We start from the raw sequence: 27,793 nt of genomic DNA, 5'->3' as shown, positions 1-27,793 counted from the left end.
GAGGCCTTCTGTTCACAGAAATCATTGAGTTAACTGTGAAACATTGGGAAAGCCACCCACAGTTCTAGCCCTCAAAATCATTTTCTGGGTCATCAAGTGCTTGGTGCATTCTACATTACTCCCCAAATGTGACACTGGACATAAGGTAAATCCTTATTTAAGACTGCTCACAGTTGGATTCCTGCCAGCCCTGAAGCCTTCCCTGTAGCTGATTACCCTTCTAGTCAGCTGCACTCCGCAGTGTGACTGGACAGAGGAAAGAATTGTTTAAAAGACTGAATGTTACGGGAGGGGAGGGAGAGTACACAGGAAGACAGAATGTTCAGGATTTGTTTGTTAAAACAGTTGGTGGGTTTTGGACTAGGAGAAAGAGTTGAGAAGTTTCTTAGGTTTGGAATAAGACTAGGAGAATAGATCTCCTGTTTTGAAAATTTCTGTGAAAAAATAAGAGTAAAAATAAACAGGCTCAGAGATTGAGATTTTCCATTTTCTCTGAAGGAAAAATTTTTAATGCTGCTATGTCTTACATGAAATTAATGTTTTAAGGATTTGCTCAGTCACCCCAAAGTCAAGTATTCATGGTGAATAATACTTAACAAACTTGGTGGCAGTAGTGGAATATAAAAGGTAAAAACAAACCATTCAGATCATTTGGTGTTATTAAATCTGAGTCCATTCTATCTGAGCTTAAGAATGTAAGAGCCCTGCTGGATAAGACCCAAGGCCTATCTAGTCCAGCATCCTATTCTCAGAGTGGCCTACAGGAAACCTGGAAGCAGAAAAGGAATGCAAGGACACTCCCCATACAGTGGTACCTCAGCTTAAGTACTTAATTCATTCCAGAGGTCCGCTCTTAACCTGAAACCGTTCTTAACCTGAAGCACCACTTTAGCTAATGGGGCCTCCTGCTGCTGCCGCGCCACAGGAGCACAATTTCTGTTCTCATCCTGAAGCAAAGTTCTTAACCTGAAGCACTATTTCTGGGTTAGCGGAGTCTGTAAACTGCAGCGTATGTAACCTGAAGCGTATGCAACCCGAGGTACCACTGTACTTGTGATTCCCAGCAAGCGGCCTTCAGAGATACCATTCAGAGGCATTCTGCCTCTAATACTGGAGATAGTAAATAGCCATCATAGCAAGTAGTCATTCATGTCCTTATCCTCCATGACATTATCTAATCTTCCCTTTTAAAACAATCAAACTTGGAGGCAACCACTGTGTCTTGTGAGGGTGAATTCCATAGTTTGACTATGAGGAAGTATTTGCATTGAATCTGCCAGCATTTAGCTTTATGGGATGACCCTGGGATCTAGTATTATGAGAGGGAGAAAAACTACCCGCATTCTCAGCACCATGCATATTATACACATCTATCATTCCCTGGCCCACATCACCTTTTCTCTATACAAAAAAGATACAAATATTGTAGTTTTTCCTCAAAGGGGGAGTTGTTCTATTCCCTTGATCATTTTGGTTGCCCTTTTCTAAACCTTTTCCAGCTTTGCAATATCCTTTTTGCGGTGAGGTTGAACTTATCTGAGAATACGGCAATGGGCAGCTGGGTTTCTAATTCTTAGTTTCAATATATATTTTAAAAAGCATTTAAACTGCATCCAAATCTGGACAGAATCTCAAAATTGTGCAAAAAAAAATTTGCTTGCATATTTACAGCATGGTGGAGCAATTTTTGTCTGCTCCATCTGATTGGTAATTTATCTATGGATGTCACACATTAAATCCAACAGACAGGAATGTCAGCTAGGTTTAAGGAAAATGTGCTCAGTGACTTTGAAAGTTCCCACTGGGGCATCAGATGCTTGACCGGCCAGCTCATTAAACATGATAAAGATCTGAAGCTTCATGAGGGGAGAAATATGCAGAACTTGAAAAAAAAATCCCCATAAAACATTCCAACTCTCATTGTTTAGACAAAGAAGAATGCTTTTTAAAAGCCATTCTGAGATACAGTTGGTGGGCTGATGACTCCCTAAAGTGCAGCTATTTATTACAATGGGGATTAGGTAATAAATTATGTTCCTTGCTTCAACTTAAAGACAGTGCTTTTTTATACAGGGATGGATATTTTCAAAGCAAGTACTCCTTTGGGAAGGGCACAAAAATATGTACCACTACAGCAATCAATGAATTATCACAGAATTATTTCTCCCTTCCTTCAGTAAACCCCACTCTACTTGGCAAGAAAAACATTTCTGTAAGAGTAATTTGCCTCCTTTAACCAGATCAATTATTCTGGTTTTTTTTCATAAACACTACACATAACACCTTTTCATAACACTTTGCATTACTGACCCTATTCCACACTCCATTTCATTATTCCTATCAAGCATATCAGTTCAGCAACTTTACTTCATTACTTGAACAATGAAGACAACTACGCATATGTAAACTACAATGTGTGTATACATAAACTACAAAACGGAAACAACTTCTAATTCAACTAACTGTGTGGTGATTGCTGCAACTTGAATGGATAGTGTGTGAAACTCAGCCACCGTGTATAGTCACTGGACATTGTGGAGCATGTGCATGAATCAACAGTCATAAGAACATAGGAAGAGCTGGCTGGATGAAGCCTATGGCCCACCTAATTCAGCATCCTGTTTTCACAATGGCCACCCATTGTCTTACCTGTGGGAAAGCAACAAGCAGGACGTGAGCACAAGAGCACCCTTCCCTCCTGAGGCTTCCAGCAACTGACATTCAGAGGCATTACTGCATCCGACAGTGGAGGAAGAGCACAGCTATTGTGGCGAGTAGCCATTCGTATACTTATTCTCCATTAATTTGTCCAATCCTCTTTTAAAACCATCCAGGGTGGTGGCCATCACTGCTTCCAATGGGAGCAAGTTCAATAATTTAACTATGCGCTATGTGAATAATTGGATGCGGGTGGCGCTGTGGGGTAAACCACAGAGCCTAGGACTTGCCAATCAGAAGGTTGGTGGTTCAAATCCCTGCTCGGTCCCTGCTCCTGCCAACCTAGCAGTTTGAAAGCACATCAAAGTGCAAGTAGATTAATAGGTACTGCTCCGGCAGGAAGGTAAACGGCGTTTCCGTGCGCTGCTCTGGTTCACCAGAAGCGGCTTAGTCATGCCGCCACATGACCCGGAAGCTGTACGCCGGCTCCCTCGGCCAATAAAGCGAGATGAGCGCCGCAACTCCAGAGTCGGCCACGACTGGACCTAATGGTCAGGGGTCCCTTTACCTTTACCTTATGTGAATAACTACTTTTTTTTTATCTGTCCTCAGTCTTCCAACATTCAGCTTCATTAGATGTCTATGTACTGCAGTTATGACAGAGGGAGAAAATAATTTCTCTGTCCACTTTCTTCACGTCATGCATAACTTTATAAACTTTTATCATTTTGCCTCTTGTTTGCCTTTTCTCTGAACTAAAAAGTCCCACGCTGCAACCTTTCCTCATATAGCTTCATCTCTTTGAACATCTTGGTTGACCTTTTCAGAACCTTTTCCAACTCTACAATATCTTTTTTGCGGTGCAGTGACCAGAAATATTTATAGTATTCCAAATACGGTCACCCCATAAGTTTTTGTAATTATGAAATAAAGGCTATGTTTATATACCGTCTTGATTTTCCTAATTCCAATTTATGTTCTATCTATCTTATTCCAGCATATTTACCCAGCACAAAATTGGTGACTTAGGAAAAAGAATGTGTTAAGACAACAAGCTCAGTGAAGGACCACAGTGAAGCTACTTTAAAAACTGGTATTTTGTTCCTATGGAAAACCTAGAGACAACTAGGTTACAAAAGGATAGGAAGCCCACAGAGCATCAAACTAAAGATAAAAAACATTCATTCAAAACCCACTATTTTAAAGCAGAGTTACTATTAATAGGCTTTAATGCAAATCACCATAATGGCAGTAGGCTGTTTTTTACCTTGAATATCTTTTTCAGAGCACAAAAAGCAATGCTATCCCTTGCAGCGGCAATCAAAGCCTCACTTGGTTTTTCTCCAAGCCCTATCACCTGACTTGAAATGCTTATTCATGCATATTACTATCCTGGATAAATGTCAAGGTGTGTTTCATAGCTGTAATGCTTCTTATTTTAAGCTGCCAAAAGTGTATGCTTCCAAACTCACAATGATACTCTTCAAAGCTGATGAAATTTTGCTGGAGAAGTCTCTCTTTCCTCTGCAAACCAGCTACAGTTATAGTACCTGCCAAAGGACATCACATTTTTTTCAATCCTGACTTCCCAATGTTTTGGTTTTCTGAATAACATAATTAATAAAAGGATTTCAAAACCTTATCTTGCAGTGTAGCATTTAGCAAGGAGTGAACTATCAGGCAAATCTTGCCCCCTATCACTACCATCTATAAATTACCACCACTAACAATCTCTCTACCAACTCCAACCCTGGTACAGGGTTTCATATTATATAATCTTTCTATCATTTACAGCAGGCTTCCTTAACCTTGGGCCCTCCAAATGTTTTTGGCCTACGACTCCCATGATCCCTAGCTAGCAGGACCAGTGGTCAGGGATCATGGGAATTGTAGCTTCAAAACATCTGGAGGGCTGAGGTTGAGGAAGCCTGATTTACAGCATCTTCCAGGACTACGTGAAGAAGGAATCTGAAAAATGCACATTTTTCAGTGGGTTGTAGACTGTGGAGAAGTGACAAAGGGAATATAGAGTGGTTGTAAGGCAGCTATTCCACATGTTCATGTTTTTGCTCTTTTAGCTCTTTTAGAAGAGAAAGCTAAATAAGGCTACTTCCTATGCACTGATCGCCAAAAAGAAGACCAAACCTATCCATTCTTAAGGAAATCAGCCCTGAGTGCTCACTGGAAGGACAGATTCTGAAGCTGAGGCTCCAATACTTTGGCCACCTCATGAGAAGAGAAGACTCCCTGGAAAAGACCGTGATGCTGGGAAAGATGGAGGGCACAAGGAGAAGGGGACGACAGAGATGGTTGGACAGTGTACTCGAAGCTACCAGCATGAGTTTGACCAAACTGCGGAAGGCAGTGGAAGACAGGAGTGCCTGGCGTGCTCTGGCCCATGGGGTCACGAAGAGTCGGACATGACTAAACGACTAAACAACAACAAAGCTCTGTGGCCCCATAATCAGCTCCAAAGGACTGGGGAACTATCCAAAGCTGTCCCCCACCCCCCACCCAGCAGAAGTGGTGATAAATTTCACTGATAGCATGAGTGTAGAAGTAGAGATGCCCCACCTTTCCATATGTGATGGATGTTGGTTTTTCTTTAACAAGGAAACTTAACTTTGTAGGTTTTTCACAGAAGAAATTCTCTGAAACTGAGTTAAGTAAAAATAATAATGAAGTTCAAATTGTAAGGTAAGAGGGCTGAGGCAATTTGAGATTACCAAGTAAGGCATCATGAAAAATGAACTACAAAATAAGTGCTATTTGGACTTTTCCTACAACTTAAGATGATCTAAATACAGCTGAAGTGATGTTAAAGCTGAAAACTAGGAACTACTGGTGCCAGGGGAAATGTGAATTCTTCAAGTGTATTTTCCTTATAGAAATTCCTGGACTTTTATTTCTTACTTTCCTGTGTTTTGAACAAATATTTCAGTATGTATTTATGTCCATTTTGTCTCATGTGCTTATTTTAATGATTTGTTTGGTACAGGGTTTCATATTATATAATCACAAAAGGAAGAAAACAACTGACCATTTTGTTTTACAGTATAAAAAGCAATGCATGCAGAGACTAATCTGTTCACCTCCTAGGAGTAGTCTCCTGCTACAAACTCTTGGATTTAGAAGTGAAAAATAAAATAAAAAATCTGGGTTTAATTTTCTCTCTCCCACAATTTCATTCCATAATTGTTCAGGGAAAACCTGAACAAGTTTACATTAAAAATAATTATACAGAGAGATAGCTCCTTTTGTAAGATTTAACACGCACACACACATACACAAACTCCTGAAAGGACCAATACTCCCCAAAAGGAGTCAACCAGTGAAGGCCAATGAAACAAAAAAAGTATTTTATCCAAGAAATTAACACCTTCCTGAATTAACAAACCAAAATAAGGTCCATCAAAGTAGAAATAGCCACCAGTTTTTAAAAGAAAGCTGCAACATTTTCCTATTTCTGTGTTAAAAGGTAGAAGTGAATAAATTGGCAGGAATTGGTTTAATTTCCAATTATTCAACAGTACTCCACATTATTATTTATCAAATTTCTTACTTGCCTTCAACAAGATAGATATATATACAGTCATACCTTGGGTTGAAGTTGCTTCAGGTTGAGCGCTTTCGGGTTGCGCTCTGCAGCAACCCGGAAGTAACGGAACGCATTACTTCCAGGTTTTGCCGCTCGCGCATGCGTAGACGGTCAAAATGACGTCACGCGCATGCGCCGAAGTGGCAAATCGCGACCCGGGTTGCGTTCGCTTCAGGATGCGAATGGGGCTCCGGAACAGATCCCGTTCGTATCCAGAGGTACCACTGTATAGAGATATAGATATATATAATTTGTATTCCGCCCTTCATTTGTAGATCCAAATATTTCTTATATTTCTTTCCTCAAAGACGGTTGATATAGCTGCTCCTTTAATGGAAAAAGCCAGAATATTCTGACAAAGGCAAATTTGTAAACCAAAGCAATGCATTTCTTTAATCATGTAGATTTAGATAGGAATGCTTGAGCAATGCAGGATGACAGGAAACAAACAGGCTGCAAAATTGTTCTTGTGGTTTAGGGTGCTTTCAGAAGGAATTCCATGCCGTTTAAAAAAACCAGCAACAATCACACACTGGCAAACTCAGGTTGTGCAATTATAGTTGATTTGGAGATTTTGCACAAAATAACCTTGCCTGCCTCACCAAAAAACCAGTCTTTTGTGGGGAAATCCACTGGAAAGTATATGATAATGCTTGCTTGAGACAACATCTCAAAGAAATCAGAATAAATTGCTCAGTTAATAGCAAGTGCCATCTAACCTCCACACAAAAAACTCAGGATGAATTCTCAACAAATAGGTTTTCTAGAAGTAACCTTAGTGTGTGACTAATGAGGAATCTGAGAACTCAGAAAACATCAAAAAAATGCAATTTCTTCTTACAAGTTACCAGGTGAGCAAAGAAGCGATTTCAATGAGACAGTTCTTAAGGGGCTTGAAAGCACACTGTAAAAGAGTACGCTGCACAACACTCAGGCTACATGAGGAGGCATAATGACCTAGTGGAGGCAAAATCAAAAAGATGTGCCTCTATGGAATTTTTAAAAGTTAAGAGGTTGTGATTTTCTGTTCATCCAGTTATGCCTGAAGGTGAGAGGCTGGAGGTCAGATATATTTCTGGAGAAATATAAGACATTACACACTAAGACTGTAGTAGGAGATTTCTCCATTATATGCAGCAATCAAGAAAAGGCCTTCCATATACTGAAGTATATGAAGAGCATATAATTAAGGTCTTCCGTGATACTAGGAAAGTGAACATCAACTGAGGGCACCATTTCACTGCAAATCAACAAAGAATCAGCTGAAATAGTTGCATCTAAGGGTAGAGGAGTGGGCTTTGATAAAGGTAGTTAGGGATCCTCACTCACAAAGACCACTGGGGGGGGGGGACACGACTTGGTGAGGACTTTGTCCTCTTCTTGGTCCCTGAATAATTGTTCTGATAAATAGTAGAGGTGGAAAGGCATACAGAACAACTATCAGCCAGCATGACTGTAATGCTACTTGCCTCCCTAATCTTCCTACCTATCTCTTTGCATTGCAGACAAAAATTAACATTCAGATCCATTACTTGACAGAAGATGGCCTGATTCATTGCCCACTCTATGTGGTCTATCTGCTGGTTCTGCTTGTCAAGTTGTACATCAAGCTATCCCTTCAGATGTCTTTCCAAAATGGATTTCAGCCTTTTTTCTGCCCACTGAAGATGTTGAACGCCTATTGGAAGTTGTGGGAAGAGAGTGCCTCGTTATCAGCTCAGTGCTGTCTTCCCTGATTAAAGGTAAAGGTACCCCTGCCCGTACGGGCCAGTCTTGACAGACTCTAGGGTTGTGCACCCATCTCACTCAAAGAGGCCGGGGGCCAGCACTGTCCGGAGACACTTCCGGGTCACGTGGCCAGCGTGACATCGCTGCTCTGGCAAGCCAGAGCCGCACACGGAAACGCCGTTTACCTTCCCGCTAGTAAGCGGTCCCTATTTATCTACTTGCACCCAGGAGTGCTTTCAAACTGCTAAGTTGGCAGGCGCTAGGACCAAACAACGGGAGCGCACCCCGCAGCGGGGATTCGAACCGCCGACCTTTCGATCAGCAAGCCCTAGGTGCTGAGGCTTTTACCCACAGCGCCACCCACAGTTGAGGGAAGAGTTGTAGCTTGGTGGCAGAGCACATACTTCGGATGCAGAAGTTCCCAGGTTCAATTCCTGGTTATCTTTGGGTAGGATTGGGAAAGACTCCAACCTGAAACCCTACTGACTACAAGTCAGTGTAGTCAGTGCAGACTAGCATTGGAGTGGTGTGGCTAAAAAGGTGCCTCTGCTCTTAAGTGAATCTCTTAAAAGCAACCAGAGGAATTTTATTTTCCTATTTTAGTGCTAAGTACCAAAGCGATAAGACCAGAGCCAAACCTCAGACCACTGTGAGACAGGTTAGTTTTACCCTACTAATGGGTGCTATAGTTGAGGTTCCTGCATTGCAGGGGGTTGGACTAGATGACCCTCAGGGTCCCTTCCAACTCTATAATTCTATGATTCTATCATTCTGACTGCTCTTTAACAGTAAAAGTCAGCATTTCTCCCCACCTGATGTTATCTCTGATTTTGGCATGGTGGTGCTTAGATCACAGATCTTTCTAACGGATCCACAACTAGATGAGTGTGTTTTGCCCAAAATTGCTTTGGAGACAAATGGAGATGCCTGGTGGGTCTAATATGGCTGAAAGGGCAGAAGTTCCAGACTGCTGGAATAATCTAAGGTTGAAAATTTACCTAGAATTAAGATACATTGTGCAAAGTAGGACCTGTTTCCAAGCAAACATGCATGGGAATGTGCTGCATTCAGTTATTGGTTGAGCCCTAACGTTTACCAAATTTTCAGAGTAGGAATACGTCAAGCATTTACTGGACCTTAAATAAGATCTGCTCAGTGATTTAGTTTCCTGTTTTATTGTATATGTGTGAAATGCCTTGCCGATCAGAAGGTCGGCATTTCAAATACCGCTCTGGTGGGAAGGTAAATGGCATTTCCATGCACTGCTCTGGTTCGCCAGAAGCGGCTTAGTCATGCTGGCCACATGACCCAGAAGCTGTACTCCGGCTCCCTCAGCTAATAAAGCGAGATGAGCGCCGCAACCCCAAAGTTGGTCACGACTGGACCTAATGGTCAGGGGTCCCTTTACCTTTACCTTTAATGCCTTGAGACGTGTTAATGGCAGTGCATAGTTTTTAAGTACCGTATTTTTCGCTCTATAAGACGCACCAGAAGACAAGACGCACCTAGTTTTTGGAGGAGGAAAACAAGAAAAAAAATATTCTGAATCTCAGAAGCTAGAACAGCAAGAGGGATCGCTGCGCAGTGAAAGCAGCAATCCCTCTTGCTGTTCTGGCTTCTGGGATAGCTGCGCAGCCTGCATTCGCTCCATAAGACGCATACACATTTCCCCTTAGGAGGGAAAAAGTGAGTCTTATAGAGCAAAAAATACGGTAAGCAAGTAAGTAAGTAAGTAAGTAAGTAAGTAAATGACTATAAGTATTCCTTTTTACCAGGGTCCCTAGCCACTTTTATCATTTTAATTTGTCACTCACTGTCATATTTTTCAGTGTGTCTATATTCTTCTTGGATTATAGCTATAAGTGGGGAGATGAAAACTGTAGAACTTGTAGTATTGTAGGACTGCTGGAAAGGCTAAACAGAGTTTGTGCTCTGGATGGATCAAGACTGCCCAATGGTATCACAATATTTCTGAGGTAAGATCTCAGTCTCATTCTATAAATTCTGGGCTTAGAACTCCCCATTTACAGGCTTGGTTTCTGTTTTTCCATAGATGAAAAGATACTAAGATATTCATGACTGGGTACAGATGGTGTGCACTCTTTTGCATTTTCTCCATGTCAATAGACACTTTGACCTGGCTTGCCTCCTATTAGAAATTAAAATTATTTTTCCTACTCTTTTTTCCCTCTCTCTCCCCATCTGTTCAGAGGAAAAAAAATAAGAGACACACAGAGGGCACTAAAATGTTCTGTGCTATTTTTATATGCTTTTCCACAATTCTGAAGTCACAGAAGCACAGCTGAAAAAAATCTTTCTTAGTCAATTAATAGAAAAAAACTAGTGTAGATTTTTTTAAAAATGAAAACAAAGCCAAAAAACCCCCACTGGAAATATTATGAAATATAACTCTCAATGAGATAGGAATGAAACATTCAAAGTAGCAGGCTTTTAGCTATGCAATGCCTTGTTAAAAGTATCAGTCTGGGTGGGGGCCAGCAGGTGCTGCCTCCTAGGCCTAATCCAGTCCCTTGATTATCAGCTACCCTTTCCCACCAGTTTTCAAGCACATCCTCAAATACCATAGGAGAATGGGAGGGAGACAGACATACAGAGAAATTAAGCAAGGTTTGTGGTCTAGGTGGTTCCTGGATCTAGTTGAATCCACAAACCAAGTGATGGATGTTGCCAGGTATGCTTTTGCTTGGCTTAGCCTGGTGCACCAGCTGTGCTCGTTTCTGTAAGAGACATATCTGGCTGTGGCAACACATGCTTTAATCACATCACAATTTGATTAATGAAATATGCTTGACAAGAGGCTGCCTTTTAAGATGCTTTGGAAACTGAAATTGATGCAGAATGTGCCAGTTAGGTTCTTTATCTGTGCCTTAATAACGTCACATGTTCCTGCTATAACAGGTTTCCTAAGTTCCAATATGTTTCCAGTCCTAAATTGAAACGCTGGTTATGATCTTTAGAATCCTAGTAAGGTTCAGACTTGGATAGCTGAATAACTGCGTGATTTTGTTTGTATTAGCCTCATTAAAACCATCAATGCATATTATTTTTCATATCCTGCCAATGGCTGAGGTGCATTTTGCCTAGTGAAATGGGGGCAAAACTTGGCTCTCACCACAATTCCAAGCCCACCCATTTGAAACTCAAATTTCTGGCTAGAAAACTGTCTTGGGAAGAAATTGCTAACAACTTAATGTTAAATTTGGTGAGTCACTAAAAATATTTTTTAATAAGAAGCTAATTAAAGCAAACATTGTTCTTTGTTAGAGGAAGGATAGGTAAATCCACAGTTTTATAGTAAGTTATGAAAATTAAATACTTACTGAGATGTATAAGAATGCTTAAACCTCACACTTTAGGCAAAGTTTGCTGGTTCAAGGTAATTATAGGAAAAACATATTCAGCTTAATTCTGCCAGTGCAGGCAGAACCTAGAAAGCAGGCGTTTGTGCGTTTTTTCTTCAGGTACCTCCACACTAGACATTTAGGGTTGTATTCGACAAAGCGCTAAGCAGATCATTCCATCAGTACAATAATCCCTCCTTACACAGCAGAATGGTCCACCACTCCTCCCACTGTGCACCTCCTAAATCTGTTTTGGGTTTCCCTCAACCTTTCAGACCAGATTGGGGGATAGCATGGGGGACAGAGAGTGGGGTTAATACCCTTGCACTAGCACAAAAATGCAGTTGAATACTGCCCTTGAGACGCGGGTGGCGCTGTGATCTAAACGACAGAGCCTAGGGCTTGCCAATCAGAAGGTCGGCGGTTTGAATCCCCGCGACAGGGTGAGCTCCCGTTGCTCAGTCCCTGCTCCTGCCAACCTAGCAGTTCAAAAGCATGTCAAAGTGCAAGTACATAAATAGGTACTGCTACGGTGGGAAGGTAAATGGCGTTTCCGTGCGCTGCTCTGGTTCGCCAGAAGCGGCTTAGTCATGCTGGCCACATGACCTGTACGCCAGCAAGATGAGCATTGCAACCCCAGAGTCATCTGCGACTGGACCTAATGGTCAGGGGTCCCTTTACCTTTACTGCCCTTAGCGTAAATTGTCATGGTTTATACACTCATTTTTGAGGGGCATCCAATCAATCATTGTCCTGCCCATACACTAATATTCTTCCATCTTTTCTCAGACCACAAAAAGTCCCATTTCTTTTTTAAAGTAACATAGTACTAATCTTCTGTCTTTTAAAAAAGGTGGGCTTTCACATAGGCAACGACGTATCAGGGAAGTGAAGATATCACAGCTCAATATATAACCTTTGAGGTGGTTATCTTTTTCTCTATTTTCAGCTTTTTTAAAACTGAAAGTTTGCTACAGAATAAAAAAAATACCCCACTTATTATCCAGATTGCTAAAATAGTGGTAAACAGATAAGTTATTTCAAGAAAATAGTAATGCTGTATGCTCAACACTATTTTAGAAACTTGGTTTATAATGGCACTGACCAGAAAGGGTTATTTAAAATCCTTTTTAATATATATAATTAACATTATAACACTACAACACTCTTTCATTTAAAAAACGTAGCCAGAAAAATGTTTTAGTGCTAATTAATCAAGAGATCAAAAAAATAAAATAAAAATACAGTAGTGATAAAATGGCAACCACCACAAAAATTATAGTGAATGCCTATTGGACTTCAACTGGCTGTTCAGGTGAGCTGGACCTTCTCCTGTCCCACCAACAGCAGCTATGTCACACCCATTGCTGGAGATGGAACGTTACAGGATGAAAACGTAGAAATAGTTGGATTTACACATATAAAACACACAATACTCCAAATGGCTTGGAAAGTCAGTTGCAATTCCACTTGTAGTGTACAATAGAAAATTAATGACTTCTTTTAACATGAGAGGAAAATAAGTTCATGTTATCAGATTTTATTTTCCTATTCCCTATAGACTGAGCATGGAACTGAGTATTGTAAGACTTAGTTGACAAAACAATCATCCCTCTGGCCTGACCTATTGAGGTGGTAATGTTTGGGTTTTCTGTGTGTTTATTTATTCTACAGATTATCCGTTATCAATTTGTGGCTCAATTAGAAATCCATTATTCATACATTGAGATAGATACTTACAAAGAAGGATCTTGGACGAGGTCTTTAAGGTTTATCCCACTACGATCCTCTGCAAGGTTCCTGAAGCAACTGTCACTCACTAAAAAAAGAGAAAGAGAAATACAAGAGATGAAAATATGTTACACATGTATAGTACCTTCAAATCAATTAAATGATGTTGGTCTTATGGTAAAATTTTACTAAAAGACTGCAGTATTTTACTGTATTCTAAAGATTATTAATATGAAGCAATGCTGACTGTAAAAACACAATGTCAAAATCAGGATACTGAATACCAAGAATAGAAAATGCCTCATCTAGGAATTAAAATACTGCAAACTTATTTGGTTCTGAACAGTTAGACAACCCTAACAAACTATTAAAACAGGAGAAGACACTTTGAGGACCAAACTAGACACAACACAGACAGGGACATGAAAAGAAGTACATGCCCATCATGTGTAGATCGAAAGTGGTGGGGAGAGAGTCAGGAAAACATACTTTAACGGTAAAAGTTACTTGGGGTGGAAAGAACTATGACAGTAAAAAAAAATCCCACAATATTGCTGGGAGTGGCTTTCACACATTTCTGTAGAACCCGTGGCCCTCCAGATTTCCTAACTACAGCTCCCATCAGCCCTGGCCATTGATGATGTTGGCTGGAGCTGATGGGAGACCAACACCTGGAAGCCCAAAGGTAAAGACTCTATCAAGTTGAGCTTTTTAGTTTGCTGGTGACTTAGCTTTGCCTACTTTTTAGCCAATATTCTGTCTTTACCAAGCCCAGCAGCTGCCAGAACATTTAATTTCACCTGTTCTTACCCCAGGCCACAAAGAATTTGCTGATGACAGAAAACTGGGACAAAACTACCAATCCCACAGAGTATAAGATTAAAATTCAAAATGACCTAGATAATTGCTGAATTTCATTTTGTGTTTCTTACATCTCAATGTTTCAAAGCCAAGCATAAACATATTACTCATTACAAAGAAAAAAATGTATATGCAAAATTCAGGAAGTTGGGGGGAAGAGCTATAGTCTATGTCAGGCATGGGCAAACTCAGCCCTCCAGATGTTTTGGGACTACAACTCCCATCATCCCTAGCTAACAGGACCAGTGGTCAAGGATGGTGGGAATTGTAGTCCCAAAACATCTGGAGGGCCGAGTTTGCCCATGCCTGGTCTATGTGTTAAGGAAGCAAAGTACAGCCTCCAGCTGAGGTTACTTTATGGGCTATTTTAATTGAAGGAAATATAACTGTTATAGTGAATTACTGAGGATTAGTATGAATAAAAGGGGATGCAACAGAGCCTCTCTATTCAGCACTATCTAGGCCTCAGCTGAAGTACTATACCCAGATTCCATTATTCATAGACTTACTGTTGACATTTGGAGAAACCAACATTCTAGTTGAAATCTAAAGCTCTGGCATTTTCAAATCCTGCTAAACTGTGGCAGTCATATTGAAGTCTACCCCCAGGATTTTTTGAACTATCAAATTTTCCTCACAAAATGAACAAGGAAGACCATGCCTCTGTATGAACCAAGCCTCTGAGCCATCAGAAGCTTATAAGAAGAGCCAAACTCACACAAGATGTTGTCTGCATGGTGGAGGGTTGAGCTCACTCCACCAAGGACAATGCTGGCATTTGAGAACAAATGGTGACTGTGAAGTTCCTTTGAGATGATCAAAGTTCTTTTGTGTTGCCTCAGCTGCCCCCTGGTCCTTAAGGCTAGGAGGAGCAGGTAGGACAGTTCTGCAGTGCTCTTTCCATCAGTTAAAGGAAGAGACTGAACAGGATAGCAATTGTAGGGTGTACAGGCAGGCTTTCCCTTAACAATTTGCAAGTTTGGAATATGTTTCCAGCATTTTCAATTTAACTTGCTAGACCTGTAGGTCTCATGGTGTATGGAGTGTTATTTTAACACTCAACACCTAAAGTAAATGTGAGCTTATAGTGTGTAAACATCAAGCAAAGCAAGCATTTCCTAATGCTCTTGAGAACAGCCCAGAGGAGAACTTCACCATAATGTTCTTGTTCCATTGAATACTAGATCATACTATCACCCAAAGAGGCTCTCCTATTATGAACGCATGTAATCGGTAAAGGCAGAAAACTAAGCACAGTTTCACACACACATATACAATATATAAAGATAAACTATATTAATGACTCATTTCAATTATTAACATACATAGCTGGTATGCATGAAAAATGATTTTCATTTAAAGATCAGAGAAATTTTCTTCTACAAATTATTTTAAAATATGCAACGTAATATTTGCGTACAACCATAAAATATGTACTGCACCTTTTCACTTGTTCAGTTCACCATTTTACAGCATCTTGTTCTCCCACAGATATGTCATATAACTTTTCTATACATATCTCAAATTACATTTACCAGTAGCATTCAATCTGTGTTTACTTTCTGTTGGTGGTTCATGGCGTTAATATCATTGGCAAATAATTTGCTAGTGTATCAGCACTGGCAGTTTCCTGAAGAAAGTAGTTTTGGGCACAGTAGAAAGCAATATTTGTGTGAAAAAAATATTTTTTTAAAAAATGCAGACATCCATATATTTCAGAGAACAAAGTTTCTGGATTATGTCACCATTGTTCCAATATTTTCCATTCTATTAAAAATGATGGTTTCTAGTATCCTTCTGTCACATCGCCACTCCTGCTACTCACTCCACGTGTTATATATATAGCTGAGCTTCTGCAGAGTGGAGCATTTCCACTCATAGGCTCCCTACACGATTTAAAACCCTAGAAGATCAACATTATGAGTTGTACATGAGCAAGCATCCCACTATAGAATCTCAGCTCCCAACATGTGGAAAGCAGCAGAGAGAATGACAAAGGGGGTGGATGCAATTTCATAGACTATTTTGGCTCTTCTATGGAATCTGTTGCCCCACCACACTGAAAAGAGCATAGAAGGGATTGATTTCTTTCTTTGAGGGTAAAAAGAAGTGGATACTGAAAACTATGAAAAATCTTGTTCCTGGAAATGCGCTTCTGCACTGGGTGTAAAAGCAGCTTCCCAGAGAGTGTATGCCAACTGAAGCAAGGCTGGTGCTCAGTAGCCATTTCTGATATTTTAAATCACTATCAGTTTGCACTGAATTCTATTAATTGTTTGAATAATTTGTTTGAAAAGTAGAACACAAATATCAAATCAAATCAAGTATCAAACCAATTCTGTCTCAAAGTCAGGTCTGAATCTGCACAGAAATCAGTTTTCTCCAGGACTGTCTGCAGCTTGCCTGCCACCACCCTCTCAAGCCCCTTATCCAAAATAGGGTGTACTAGTGCTGGCCAGCTACTTAAGGATGCAATGGAGGCAGCAAAATAAGCCGCCAGGTGTATGGGCTTGTTAATAGTTTCCATATTCTCACCTGGTCACCATTCCCCAGCACTTTGTTAGCCACACACACACACATATTCATTCATTCAAGATTTTTATGTCCTGCCCTTCCTCCAACCTGAAGTGAAGTATTAGAGCAAACAGTATGCAATACTACTTTTATTTTCACCCCCCCCTCAAAGTAGAACACCCCCATTAAAAAATATACTGCACAGGAAGCTCCTTTGGGGTGGGAAGGTGCCAGAAGAAGCACTCAACAGAGGGAAATACTGCTCAGAATACTTTAGTCCTGCTGTACGTGCACAAAACCAGGACAAAAAAATATGAATAAGAGGGCTAACTGGATCAGAGCCAAAGTGTTTTTAAGCACAGTCGGGAAAACAAGAAACTGCAGATTGAGATTCTGTTTTTCACAGGCTGTGTCATACTCTCTAACCATAATGAAATGAGACATTTATCTTTTGTAATCATTGACCCAGTGTATTACAACTGTTTCTAATGATGTATTTCTTAAGCCTTGCAACATTTTCTGTGGCCAAGGGCCACTGAACCTATTTGGTGTTCCTCAATCTTAATTTTATTCATAACTCAGCTATGCTGGAATGCAACTGTGCTTTCCTATACACAATAAGTCATGCTGGAGTTGGAGGCACGACTCAAAACTGAGTACATTCAAATGAATAATAATAATAATAATAGCCATTATTTGCACACTAGACAGAAAACAAAAACAGAGTAAAGGCAGCTTTAAGTTAGAAAGGTGATGCCCTCGATCTTAGGAACTATGAGCAGAGTTCCACTAATTGAACAGCGATTTTCCACTTCCTTCTTTTAGGTGCTGTCTTCTACAACCCCCAAGAAACCGTATCATTCAATTCAGCATAGACAGCTGAAGCTGTCAAACACACTCTTTCATTGCACAGCAGAAAGACTTTAAACATGGCCCAGTAGAATAATGGCAGCCAAATTCAGCTTTTCCAGCACAAGTGTTACACACCACCTTCAACAGCCTTGCCACAACATTCCACATTAGCTACTGTAGCTTCCAGGATTCCCAACACAGAGTGCACTGCAGTAATCCAGTCTGGCGGTTACCAATACCTGCAGTACTGTAGGCTAACATATCCAAATCTAGGAACAGCCAAAGCTGCTACACTAGCAGTAGCTGGCAGGAATTACCATTGGCTACCAAAGCCACTTAGGTCTCCAGTGACAGAGATAGAGCCAGGAGTAACCCCAACCCCAAGTTATGTATCTGCTCAGATAAAGTGCACTCACATCCAAAACAGGCGACTGACCTATTTCCTGGACCCAGTAACTACTTACCCACACAGCTTCTACCTTATCAAAATTCAAACTCAGATTGTTGGCCATCATCCAGCCCACCACTGTGCCCAAGCATCATACCAGTTCCTGCACTGTCATACCTTATGGAGAAGTAAGTTATATTGTCACCAACAGCTTGATGAGACCACACTCCAAATCCCCTAATAACCACTCCCAGCAGTTTCATATAGATGTCAAAAAGCATTAGGAATAAATTAGTGCCCTGCAGAACCTCACAACAGTGTAACACCCAGTGGGTCAAAGAACACTCGCCCAATGATGCTCTCTGGAACAGACCCTGGGGATGGGAACAGAACCACTGTAAAACAATGCCCACCCCACAGAGTCAGTCTTAAAGGATACCACAGCTCTTTGTATAAAAAGCCTCAAAGAGATTGAGAAGAAGCAAGATCACACTTCCCTCTGTCTCTTTCTCTGACAACGAAAGTATCTAATATCTAATATAGTAGCTAATATCTTCCAATAATCTTTGCAGTAGTCCCACTACCCTCTACAAGTCCCTCCCCGGACATATATATTTGCAACTAGTTGGTCGCTCTCACAAACCATGAAGTTCAGGGTACAGAGAAGTACTTTCTTTTCTCCATCCTGAATCTTCACATTCAGCTTCATTGGATGTCCCCAAGTTCTAGAGTTATGAGAAGGGGAATTCTCTATCAACTTTCTACATACCATACACTTCTATCATGTCAGTTCTAACTTGACTTCTCTCTAAATTCAAAAGCCTCAAATGCTGCAGCCTTTCTGCATAGAGGAGTTTCTCCATCCCATAATCATGTTGTTTGCCCTTTTCTGAACCTTTTCCTGCTCTACAATATCCCTTTGAAAGTGAGACAAACTGAATTATACATAGTATTCCAAACACAGCTGCACCATAGTTTTGTATAACACCATTATGATAATGGAAGTTTTATTTTCAATTCCTTTCCTAACAGTGCAGCCACACACTAGGTAAGCATCTTCACTGTATGACCCCATAAGTGTATATGTGAAATATAAGACACCCCCCCCCCCGCAACTTGCATCACATTACTCTTGTTTACATTTTTAACAAGGTGGACATATTGGACTCAATTCAAAGTTCCTTGTGTTAATGTCCTATTCCAAGCATGTATGCTGATGATTCCAAATGTACACGCCAAGCTTACCAACTCAAAGAAAATGGAAGTGACTTTTACAAAGGGGCCCTTCCCACTAGATTCTAGCCAATGTCTGCACAAATCAGTCAACTGGTTCTTTCCAAGAAGAGAAAAGCCTGAAGTTAAATAATTTATCAGTGTGCCTTGGATGTCTAACAAAATCCAGGAGTACAAAAATAGTCTCAAGACATATAGAAAGAAAAAAGATTAATTGCTTCAAAACTACCAATGGCAAAACATCTGGATTATAGAAGTGTCGTTCTCTGCCACAAGTTTATATAGTATCATCTGCAGAGAAGACTCAATACATTTTAGGTAGAAGATGCAAATGGCATCCCCACACCTACCCCATCAAGGTGGAAGAAGCAAGATTTAAGAAATTGCTGCCATCTAATGGAAACTCAAAAACTGTTGCTCAGTATGAAATTATGTTTGTGTAACTACAAAGTCTGTCCTTTTAGGGATTTTCTGACAATGTATCTTTATTCCAGGCCATGGTTGTGAAATTTCTCCTATCATGCCCCTTTAGAATTCGTCTGGGCACTTCAAAATCATTTTGATGGGGGTGGTGAAAAACACCTATTTATTCTACAGAAAAATGAAATCCAAAGTGGTAATGTTCAACACAGTCCTACTTTAAAGTTTTTTCCTTATTTTGTAAGCTGCAGACCTGTACTACTGTATTCAGAAAGAAATATATTTTATTCTTGAGCATTCAGAACCACAGGCTATATGGGCAAATGTTAGGTTGTGCTTTTACCCTACTAAATACCTATATTTTTCTTTGAATCCCTGTTGAGTCATTGGAAAAACTATAATATCTATTAGACTTAAAGAAACCTGCAATTGATGTCTTATTTTAAACTTAGGATTGCTTGGGCAATTTGCCATCTGAATTTCTCTTCTGATTTTGGGGCTCCAAGTTACCTTATCTCACTTGCAGAACAGCGCCAATGAATTAACAACCCACCATTAACCAGGCTTTGTTCATGCTGCTATACATGGCATGTGTAATTTGAAACATTTTAAAGTTCATAACTCTTACTGGTTACTGATGTGCATGTGCATAACTTCATCAGGATACCTTCCTGGCCAATGCCTTAATCAATATGTATATACACTTATGCACATCAGTAAAGAAAGAAACACCTGAAAATTGCTGCACACGCACTAATTCCAAAAAGAAGTGTTCAAAACAAATTAAACTAGAGTTCAGACAGAGAAAAGCATAAGGCAGAACAACTCCTGGAATAATAGTGACACACAAACCATCCACTCATCCCCAGTTTTAATCAATTGAGTTCTCTTACTAAGTGGTGACATTTCCTATTGGAGCCACTTCAAACTAAGTTTCAGTTTTGTCCAATTTGCTTATATTTTTTAATCAAGGCACGTTAACAGCTATCATTTAGATTTAAATGTTAACAGTCTTAATTGTTTAATTAAAAGCATAAGCCCTCCCTCCACACAACAAGATGTATTTAACAAAACATATCCATAATTATTTAGACATGTGTGAAAGATTTGTAGTTACATAATCTGTATTATTTTGCATAATTTGAAGTTACTGAATGAAGAACGAGCTAGACTGTTTTTTAGAACACTGAAGCAGAGCAGGTGTAGCTGAATAGCTAAGATTTGCTATTACCATGCTAGGCTTAGTCTTGTAATATGAGGAAATAGCACACAGACCTTAGTTTATTGAATATAAGAAGGAAGCAAAGTAAACCTGCATAGATAGAAAAATGAACATGTGATAAATGTGTTAAATTTTAGCTTAGGCAACATTATGTAATAAGTAACAATGTCTGACAAGTCAGTAGAAAATACTGAGGAGGTTTATCAAACTATGAGCAACATATTAAAACAAATATGCAGAGTGTTCACACTACAACGTCTGAACTCCGAAGGACCGTAAAGTGACTGTTAAAAAAAAAAAGGTTTAAAATCTTTTGAAAAAATATAGTTATTCAGGTTTGTCTTTCAGTTGTCATTTACCTTCTGAAATTCTCTAGAGACAAAGCATTCCCCCCCTAGCTTCTTGGAAAATTTAACACCACCTTCACTAGTGTTGCTCTACGCTGCAACCGTAACAAAGGAGCTTGTATCAAAGACATATAATTAGTGTTTGGTTCTTTGATCGTAAGAGGTGCTGAAAATTGTAAGTCTTTATTAATAGCCACTTGCAAAATCAGACTTTAGATGCCATAATATCTCTAAATTAGATTCTGTGAACTATCTAAAGATAAAATAACTCATTACTAAAAATATCTTTGTTTCTGAAGGAAATATAGTGATGTTTCTTCCACAAGAGAAAATGAAAGCATTTTAGCTCAAGGATTGTAAACTACTCAGACCATATAATTCAGAGATTCTGAATCATCTTCATGTGCGAGTTCACATCTTCTAAAATGTTTCCTCACAGGCACGGTCTTGCCAACTATATTGTGATTGGAAATTTAATCATAGCCAACTTGCATGTTTTTGCATACGTTAGCGTTCTAGTGAATTTTACAAAAGCTTTGCAAATTCTGTCCCTGATATTATTTCCTCTAGTCAATTTGTATCTCCAAGTGTGTCCTTTAAATGACAGGAAGCTCTTTGATCCAGTGGAAAGGGGAGAAGGCAATTTCCTTTTCTCCTGCAACCTCCAACACCACTCCAAAGGCTTCCACAAGCCTCCAGAGCAGATTTGATGGGGTGCAGGGGGCTGCAGAGGTAAGGAGGAATCAGAAAAGATTTCATTCCCTCCTCCTTTCTACTCATGGCAGCTTCCTCTGGAACAAAGAGCCTTCCATCAGAGGATGGATAAAACCCTTAGGAAAAAAAGTAATTCTACATACAAAACCATTATTACTAAATACGCCTTGCACCTGGACAAGAGATTGTTGTTCCCAAGTTAACACAATACTAAAAAGAAAAAGAAAAACCCAAACCAATCTGGGTAACACTTGCAAAGCGAAGAGGAGTGTCCTGCAGCCAATCGGAAGCCGTGCTGGATGTTCGGCTTCCGAAAATCACTTGAAAACCGGAACACACACTTCCGGGTTTCGATCGTTTGGGAGCCAATTTGTTTGGGAGCCAAGGCCTTTGAGATCCAAGGTAAAATACAGCTAAAATGCAAAAACTAAAAACTTATTAAAGATAATTGTTAAAAATGATTAAACTATAATAGAATTAAAACAATATTTAAAGAGCAACATACCAATGAAAATCAACTGCTAGGGTCCAGCAATAGGTAAGGTCTATTTCATTCTTGTCTGTAAGCTTCCCAGCAGATTGCTGGACTCAATGGATCTTTGGTCTCAAGAGTAATGTTCTTGTGCTCATCCTTTTATATTAGCCAGTATGTTGGAGGAGGGGGTGTAGTGATGTACAGTCACATATGGTTCTCTCAAAATCTGCATCTGCTCTTAAACAAGAGAACTTGGGCACATCTCTTAGAGAATGGACACATTTGAATGAAATCCTCATATGTTTCAGAGAAATGCAGTAAACAGAATATTTGAGATTCAGCATAGATTTATACTAGGTCACTAAAACTGCCATCCCAGCTGTTTATGGTTCTCCAGCTTTTCTGCAAGGACACTCTGCTTCGAAACAGCAGTTAGAGCCCCATTAAAAAAAGCCAGGTGCAGCAATCTGGTATTTAAAAAACAGCCAGAGAAGCCAGCAATGGAGAATACTCTTCCTATATTCTTACTAATTGTGAAAAACCCTTACTACTCTAGTCACACAGTGCATAGTGATTCGTAGGCAGACAAGTTGCTATTTTGAGCTTTTGCACTCTCAGATTGATCCACAATATAGCTGTTCTCTTGAAACTGCAGCAATTGTGTAAGCCGCTTATTATTATTTTTTGAAATAGAAAATTTGAAAGACTGGCTATATGATGACAAGATGCCTCCTGCTTACAAGATTATAATATTTTGTCTATAAACACATGTTATTTTCTCATCTATCCCTTTATTTAAGATGAGTGGGTATAGTTTTGCATTACACAAGTACTACTGGTATTCCAAGAGTAAAAGAAAATGATGCCAGTGGAACCAGATTTTTACTCCAGATACTTTAGGAATGTAGTAGTAAAACTTAGAAACTTACTATCTGAGAGATAGAAGCGTCAATACCAATATCAAGAGGATTCAGAGATCTGCTTAAGCATGGCAGAATATCAAAGCATCAATTGAAGACATATGATGGGATCTGAAGGGCTAAGTGAGCATGCCTAAGGTACTTCCACATGAATACCATGGGGGGGGCGTTGTTGTTTTTAGTAGTAGTAGTAGTATACCGCCCTTCATCTGAAGATCTCAGGGCAGTTCATAGCATAAAAATATAAAATAAAAACACAAATGTCATAATAAAAACAATAACAAAACAAACCGATAATCCTCCACCCAAACACATTTAAAAGGACATAGAATGGTTGAAGACTGGTTGAAGAACATTTTTGCCTGGCACTAAGATGTATAATAAAAGTGCCAGGTGAGCCTCCCTGGGGAGAGTATTCCACAAGCAGGGAGCCACTGCAGAAAAGGCCCATTGTCATGTTGCCAGCCCCCAGTCCTCTTATGAAGAAGACACATGAAGTAGGGCCTCAGATGATGATTTCAGGGTTCAAGTAGATTCATATGGGGAGGGGCAGTCTTTGGGGTATTGCGGTCCCGAGCCACTTAAGGTTTTCTGGGTCAAAATCAGCACTTTGAATTGGGCCTGGAAATTAATTGGTAGCCAGTGTAGTTGGGTGAGGATCAGTATGCTCAAACTTTCTTGCCCCAGTGAGCAACCTGGCCAGCAAATTCTGCACCAGCTGCACCTGTATTCAGAGTTAACCCCACATACAATGTGTTGAAGTAATCTAAACTAGAGGTTACCATAGCACAGACAACAGAAGTTAAGCTACCCCTGTCCAGATAGGGGCACTGCTGGGCTACCAACTGAAGCTGATGGAAGGCACTCCACACCACTGAGGCCAACAGCAATGGATCCAGAAGTATCCCCAAATTGTATACCTGCTCTCTTAAATCCAATTCAAAACTTGACCGCAGATAGACAACTGCTGCACGTGGAAGTTCCAATTTTGACAAACGATTAGCTTTTACTGGAAGGGATGCTCATTTTCCCTTTGGTCATACAGTCATAATACTTCCTAGGATTCTTTTGTATTCAAATGATATACTGCCTACTTTTTATGTGGTAATGTTTGTGTTTGTTAGTTTTGTATATATGTATGTATGTATGTATGTATGTGTGTGTATGTATGCAAACACTCATCCGGGAGGGTAGGGTAGGGTGCCAAACTGGGTCTTTGACCCTGGTGACAGAAAGCCTAATTTCAGCCCTGATGAGGGAAAGTAAAGCCTAAATGGTTTGGGTCTTGACTATCTTACGCAACGTCCTCTGTAATGTAAATATTCCCATGGAGGCCATGCTTCAGGTTCCATTGTATGGGGAGGTCTAGATTAGCCTTTTCAGGAGCAGATATGATGCAGTGAAATGAAACATTCAATCAGTCTTCTCTCTGGCAGCCTTCCAAAAACAGGATAAAATATTTTTCTACTTCATTTGACTCTTTTGAGTTTTGTTCTTTTTGCTTGTGTTTTTGTTTTTGCTTGTGTCTTATGGGCATTTAATTTATAATATTAAAAAATATCTTACTGGTCATTTTATAAATTGCTTTTGACGTATAGAAATATTTAAATCAAAGTAAACTAGCAAGCAGTACCAGCAGCAGGGGCAGCAGCAACTTTCACAGGGTCATACACCACAAGTGGGTTTGAGCCAAAAGACTGTTGGGAGCTAGGTCATTAAACCATTGCAACTCTCTGGAAAACCATCAAGATTCTTAGACCCAAGTAATTTTCTGCATTCTTTGTCAAGTTCTACCCATCCCCAGTGGGACTGGGCCCTTGCAGATTTTGTTACCTGCTCTCCTCTCCTCACCAATCCATACAAACATTTCAGAATCAACTTTAGCCTGCCTCTCTAACCAACAGTTCCTTAGAAGAATGTCACATTTCAGGACAGTTGCATCCATTTGCCTAGAAGCACCTTGATGGGGGTCTGAAAGTTGATGCAAAGGGACTTGCATTTCCAACACCTTGAGGTATTCTGCTGGGGATCTGACAGGTGATACAAAGACAATCCTGGGAAAGTGTATTTGCCATGTAGCTCTTGCAATAAAAAGGAGCATGTACAACTGGCACATTGGTCTCAAAGACTGAGTAGGAAGTATAAGAACTTAAGAGTTACAGTCATCTTTGAAGAAAGATCTCTACAGCACACAAAGGAGCAATATGGAGCCTTTATATCATCCTGCTCCATTCCCTGTGTTACTAGAATGGCCATTTAGTTAGGCAGAGAAACAATTGCTTGTAACTATATCCCTGCACAGCACGTGGTGTATGACTTGGAACTCCTCAATAAATGAAGTTATTACATATTTTGAAAACTGGAACCAATGCCTTAATTTCTATATCTTCCACCTCTGATTTGCATTCATAACATGGCTAGGGTGACCTGTGTGAAACCTGGAGAGTCACTGCCAGTCAGTGGGTACAATACTGTGCTAGATGGATCAATAGACTGACTTACAATGAGGCACCTTCTTATGTTCCTGTGGAAGAGATTGTTGAGCAGGGTTTCATAATCTCACACATCCCTCTCATGAGAAATGAGCCAGGCTCTGCTGAGGAAGATGAACTTGAGGTTTCTGCCAAACCTAGAGGTAAAGAGAAGGGACAAAATCCTATCCCTTTCCCAGCTCCAAGGTTGGGCTGAAGTCTGGGATTTGTGTCAGCTCTGTGCTTGCTAGGTGCAAGTGCAGAGCCCAACAAGCACTCACCTCCAAAGGTAGAGGTGTAAGGTTTATCTCTGCATCTGATAATTACCCCAAGCTTGGAGCACACTGCATTGATGGGAACTTGGGAGCAGCTTTCAGGCACAGAGACAGGGTAACCCCCCTTCCACTTCTGAACTGGGGGGGGGGGATGGTTATATTCTGCAGCCCTCCCCAGTTCCAAGTTTAGAGCTGGAGAGAAAATGATATATTTTCCAGGTTTGAGCTACATTTCAGAGAGGCAAAGGACAAAATCATGCCCCTTGGGTGAGGAAAGGCCCTGGCAACAACCTTTTTTCTTGGCCAATAAACATTTTGTGTGAATTTTAAATTTCAGTCAACTACTCAGCACAAAATTCTTGCAGGAGCAGTTGTATTCCATAATTAATTCATAAGGAAACAACATTTCTTACATTATTCTTTTGACAGAGTGAATTACAGTAAAAGTGGGTGTGCAACTCAAGACTGCTTAAATGTGTACCAGTATATACAAGCACTATAGAATAATGGAGCAAATGTGAAAGGGGCCACTAGGGGCGCATCGGAAGATGGCTGACAATAACATCTCTCCGACCCACACGAGGTAATTAAGAGGCTGTGATGGGAGTAAACAGCCTCCCGGCCCCCCAAGCGTGTGGGGGGACGACTGCCCTTGCCTGCTGTGCCCTATACCACCCCCGAATTTGTGGGGGTGGAGGCACTAGGCAGAAAGCCCTTGTGCGGATCTCGGAGCTCCTGGACACTGTCTCTGATTCGCGCCTCTAGCTGCAGCAACTTCAAAAGAAACAATTAGGAGGAAGCTAATGCACATATTTCAAGGAAGAAGGGGGAGTAAAGACTGCTAACGGAAGAGATCTCTGATAAACAAGACGGGTCGGAGGAACAAGAATAAATAATGAGAAGACATACCAAGGCTCGGTATGTTCGGCAACGGGACTGGATGGGGGAAGGGGGAAAACTTTCCTTTCTTTTCTCTATGTGATTAACCAAGAATCCCCCCCACACACACACAAGTCACAAGTCAGAAATGCCATTTAAATGACTTAAGCTGTGGATTTAAGACTGTGTGGAGATAATTTTCTAACCAAAGCATGTTTTAAGAAGATCGTGGAATGCATAAGAGCTTTGGAATGACGCAGCAAAAAATAGTGTCGCCATATTGGCAAGTTCTGTCGAAAGACTTATGTCTGGGAGGAGAAACAGATCTGTTTTCATATTGTGGGTGAGCCTCCTCAGAGGGACAAAAGAAGGCAACAGTTTTGCGAGACTAATGATAGAAAGAGTGCTGTTATTTATGAAAGTGATGATATATGGAAACCATCTTGATATGATAATTGGACGAACTGAAAAATTCACACAGGATTATAATTGGTGTTTACCTGCTTAAGGAGATTATCAGAAGAGATCATAAAGAAAAAAAAGAAAAATATATGAACAAGATGAGATGTGGAAACAGCAAGATAAGACTGGATAGAATTATGAACATTATTTGGACAGATTTGTGGATATTAACGCAGCAGCAAGAAGATGATCGTAATCGCCCTACGGAACTTGAAATATGAGTCCCCCCAACAAAAATTTAAAATTCAGCTTTGTAATTCTGAATTTATGTGATGTGATTTGATTTGATTGGTCGGTTAATAAAAATTATTAAAAAAAAAAAAAAAAGACTGCTCAAATGTGTACCAGTATACACAAGCACTATAGAATAATGGAGCAAAATAGACCTTTGGGTTCATTGAAACCAGTCCCCCTTCAGAAAATTCTTTCTTGAAACCATCACTGACAGATGTTAACTCATCCTCTTCTAAAATATCTTATTTAATGCTGATATCTTAATAATTACTATGCCATATAGTTCTGATAGATCATAGTCCTAAAGGCCTCCCGCGCAGATGAAGAGAAATCATCAGATTACAGCATTGATTTCTGGTTTAGTTGTAATTTATTATTTCTTCATAAGCAGCCAGTGAAGGATGAGTGATACTATACAGCAATAAGTGAAGACTTGCTCAGAGCAACTC

The 27,793-nt window shown here is 40.1% G+C and overlaps 1 protein-coding gene across 35 annotated transcripts in view; it reads right to left on the bottom strand.

The window, feature by feature from the left end:
• Positions 1-27,793, bottom strand: part of GPHN (gephyrin) — a 231,080-nt gene that overhangs the window by 182,723 nt on the left and 20,564 nt on the right. For all 35 annotated transcript variants that reach the window (XM_083456691.1, XM_083456678.1, XM_083456686.1 and 32 more), the window contains exon 2: positions 13,087-13,165. In XM_083456691.1, the coding sequence (XP_083312817.1) occupies positions 13,087-13,165 (79 nt within the window). The remainder of the gene's footprint in view (positions 1-13,086; positions 13,166-27,793) is intronic.

This window comes from Podarcis tiliguerta, assembly GCF_965153285.1.
Source record: "Podarcis tiliguerta genome assembly, chromosome: 1".
Lineage (NCBI taxonomy): Eukaryota > Metazoa > Chordata > Lepidosauria > Squamata > Lacertidae > Podarcis > Podarcis tiliguerta.
The sequence above is the reverse complement of the archived record's forward strand: the minus strand, read 5'-3'. Positions and strand labels throughout refer to the sequence as shown.